Genomic DNA, 3,262 nt, shown 5'->3' with positions numbered 1-3,262 from the left:
CCCCCCACCGTTGTCCGTACCTGGAAGGCATTTGCTTGGCTAATTAACAGATCCCATCCCCCTATTGTTGTCACATGACCCTGGAGTGCCGCAAGAAGGCATATTTTTGATTGTGGCACAGTAAGTTGAGTGGGCACTGGCTGGGTCACTCCAGCAAATGTTGAGGACTGACATACATACATAGAAATAAAAATAAAAACACATAGTAAGATTGCTCCAACACGCAAATGAAGTTATTGCCTCCAGTTTACGAAGCACAAGGACAATCCCCTGCCCTGGCCAGTTAAATTAAGGTCTTAGCAATGCTCCTTGCATATAAATGGAGACAAATCAGGGAGGCTTCAATACCAGGTACATTGTTCTGACCAGTCATTCAAGTCCTGACTAATGGATACCATTAAGAGTTCATTATCATGCTAATAGCAAGAAACTAAAAGAATGGAAGGGGCTTGCTTTTGGGCTAGATTGGCAGGTCTCAGACCATCAAGTGTCCCAGGTCCCTTCCCCCCAGCCCCTTTTTTCTGTTTTGTTAGACCTGAGATAAGGGCATTTGTTTTGGGTAAGACACCGAACTGGCAGTGCCAGACCTCCATGTCAAGCCGGTGCTGACATCACTGTACATAGAGCCACCAGTTGCTTTGCTGCCCCAGCAGCAGCGTGTGCAGAAAGCCCTCCAGGACTCCAAAGTCTTCCCTGACCAAATCCATACCCCAGAGGTGATGCCAACCACCAGGCACATAAAGTACTTTAGCATGAACACAGCATAGTCTGGCCTGCGGGGTTGTGCCAGCTCGGGAAGGCAAGAGTTGCAGTTATGTGCCATCTCCCAACCCTGACGGTTGTGCTGCTCATAGAAGAAGCATGCCACTACGATGGTAGCAGGCACAGTGTAAAGTACGCTGAATATTCCAATCCGGATCATAAGTTTCTCCAGTTTGTCAGTTTTGGTGCCACCTTGCTTGATGACACTGCGGATCCTGAAAAGAGACACAAAGCCAGCCAGCAGGAACATGCTGCCAATGAAGAGGTAGATGACCAAGGGGGCCAAGACAAAGCCCCTCAGGTTGTCCAAGTTCTGGTTGCCCACATAGCAGATGCCAGCCACTGGGTCCCCATCCACTGAGCTGAGGGCTAGCACAGCTATAGACTTGATGCTGGGCACCAACCAGGCTGCCAAGTGGAAATACTGAGAGTAGCCAGCGATGGCCTCGTTGCCCCATTTCATGCCAGCCGCTAGGAACCAGGTGAGTGACAGGATAACCCACCAGATGGAGCTGGCCATGCCAAAGAAGTAGATGAGCAGGAAGACCAGGGTGCAGAGGGCAGGTCCAGTGGTCTCATAGTGGATGTGCTCCAGGTCATGCTCCCTGCTACATGCCACCTTCTCGTGGCCAGCGATCAACCTGACCAGATAGCCAGCGGACACCAACAGGTAACAGGCAGACAGGAAAATGATGGGCCTCTCGGGGTACTTGAACCTCTCCATGTCTATCAGGAAGGTGGACACAGTGGCAAATGTGGAGGCAAAGCACAGCACCGACCAGAGCCCGATCCAGAAGGTGGTGAAGGTCCTCTCCTCAGGGGTGAAGTAGGGGTTGTGGCAGGGCATGGCACAGTTGGGTATCTGTCCCGTCTTCACCCTGTTGTAGAGCGGATGCCTCTCATTGGACACCAGCACCATGGGGTCCCTGCACTGGCAACCTGGCTCACACCCGGTGGGGGCCCTGGGCTTGCTCCTGGGGGGCTCCACGCGTGGCTTGCTGTTGCTGCCGCCCTTGTGCGGGTGGCTGGGCGCCTTGGGCGGCCGCTGGGGCTGCTCGGGCAGGCTGGGCGCCGCCGTGGTCAGGTCGGTGCGGTTGTAGTCCATGCACAGCGTGTCCGGGTTGCCCAGCTCCGGCAGCCGGTCGCAGCGCATCCGATCCGGCCAGGCAAAGCCGTACTGGCGCATGAGAGGGGCACAGCCCGCCCGGGCTCTCTCGCACACGCTCCGGCACGGAGGAAGCGGCTTCTTGTAGTCCTCCAGGCAGATCGGGGTGTACATGCTGCACAGGAAGAACTTCAGGTCGGGCGAGCAGTGGATCTCCACCAGCGGCCAGAACTGGTGCACCTCCAGGCCAGCCTCGTCCTGCGTGTCGTGGTTGAACTGGTTGGGCATGTAGGTGTAGTTGTAGCCGATGCCCTTACACAGGGGCACGGTGATCTCCTGGCAGGTCAGGTCCTTGGCAGCGGCACCGAGCGACGGGGGCACCCAGCAAGCAGCCACCAGCAGCAGGTACATCATCATCTCCATGGCGGTCAGCCTGTCCTATAATCAGTCCAATGGGCGATCTGCTCAGTCCAGGGTCACAGGCTCATCTCCTCCGCTCACCTCCGTGCCACCAGCAGCCCATAAGTTCCAGCAAGTCAGTAGAGTTCAAGCAAAGTTATCGCCAGCCTAGGCAGCAGAGCAGCAAGCAGGTTGTAAATCCAAAGTGACAGCTTCCCCTGTGACAATTCCGGGCGCTGCGATGTCTATTGGAGCGATCCGAACCTCGGCACTTAGCACCTGGACCGCACTCCGCACGTTGTCCTCAGCGCTGCACTTACTCTCCAGGCTTAGGAAAAGACCTCATGAATATTTATAGAGGGACCGGGCAAACCCCGCCCCCCAACCAATCCTCTAATCCCCCTGGAGGGAGGCGGGGCTCTGCTGCCTGAAGCAATCAACCTTTTTTTTTTTATTTTGCTTTCTAAAGGTGGTCGCAGCGTGTTGATTAGCCGCCCATTGTCATGCGAGTGAGGACAAACGTACACCGGGATGAGATTTATTATCATCGCACATTCATTAACCTGATGTATTTATCACACCTCACCGATCACCACACTGCTGACACTTGTAAATACACCTGATGACACAGGATCGGAACACTGCTGGGTCCACCATGGAGGAAGAATTCTGCACTGGCATCAAAAACTGAAATGCATTGTTACTTTTATTATAGACATATAGATTCATTATTACTTTTATTATAGACATATAGATTCCTTGTTACTTTTATACACATATAGATTCATACTTTTATTATATACATATAGATTCATACTTTTATCATATACATATAGATTCATACTTTTATTATATACATACAGTATATGTTCATTGTTACCTTTGTTATATACTTTGACTTTGTTATATACATATAGATTAATTGTTACTTTTATTATATACATATATACACATTGTTACTTTTAATACTTTGAAGTTATCAGGTGTGATGAACAA

General features: G+C 51.6%; 1 protein-coding gene across 1 annotated transcript; it reads right to left on the bottom strand.

Annotated features, from left to right (window-relative positions):
* Positions 1 to 455: 455 nt before the first annotated feature.
* FZD8 (frizzled class receptor 8) lies at positions 456 to 2,290 on the bottom strand. Its single transcript, XM_018552328.1, has one exon. It carries the CDS (start codon positions 2,288 to 2,290, stop codon positions 530 to 532), a length of 1,761 nt encoding a protein of 586 aa, XP_018407830.1. The 3' UTR covers positions 456 to 529.
* Between the last annotated feature and the right edge of the window lie 972 nt (positions 2,291 to 3,262).

The sequence above is a fragment of the Nanorana parkeri genome, unplaced genomic scaffold, assembly GCF_000935625.1.
Source record: "Nanorana parkeri isolate BGI_ZX_2015 unplaced genomic scaffold, ASM93562v1 scaffold84, whole genome shotgun sequence".
NCBI lineage: Eukaryota > Metazoa > Chordata > Amphibia > Anura > Dicroglossidae > Nanorana > Nanorana parkeri.
Note: the sequence above shows the minus strand (reverse complement) of the source record. Positions and strands in the feature narration are given on the sequence as shown.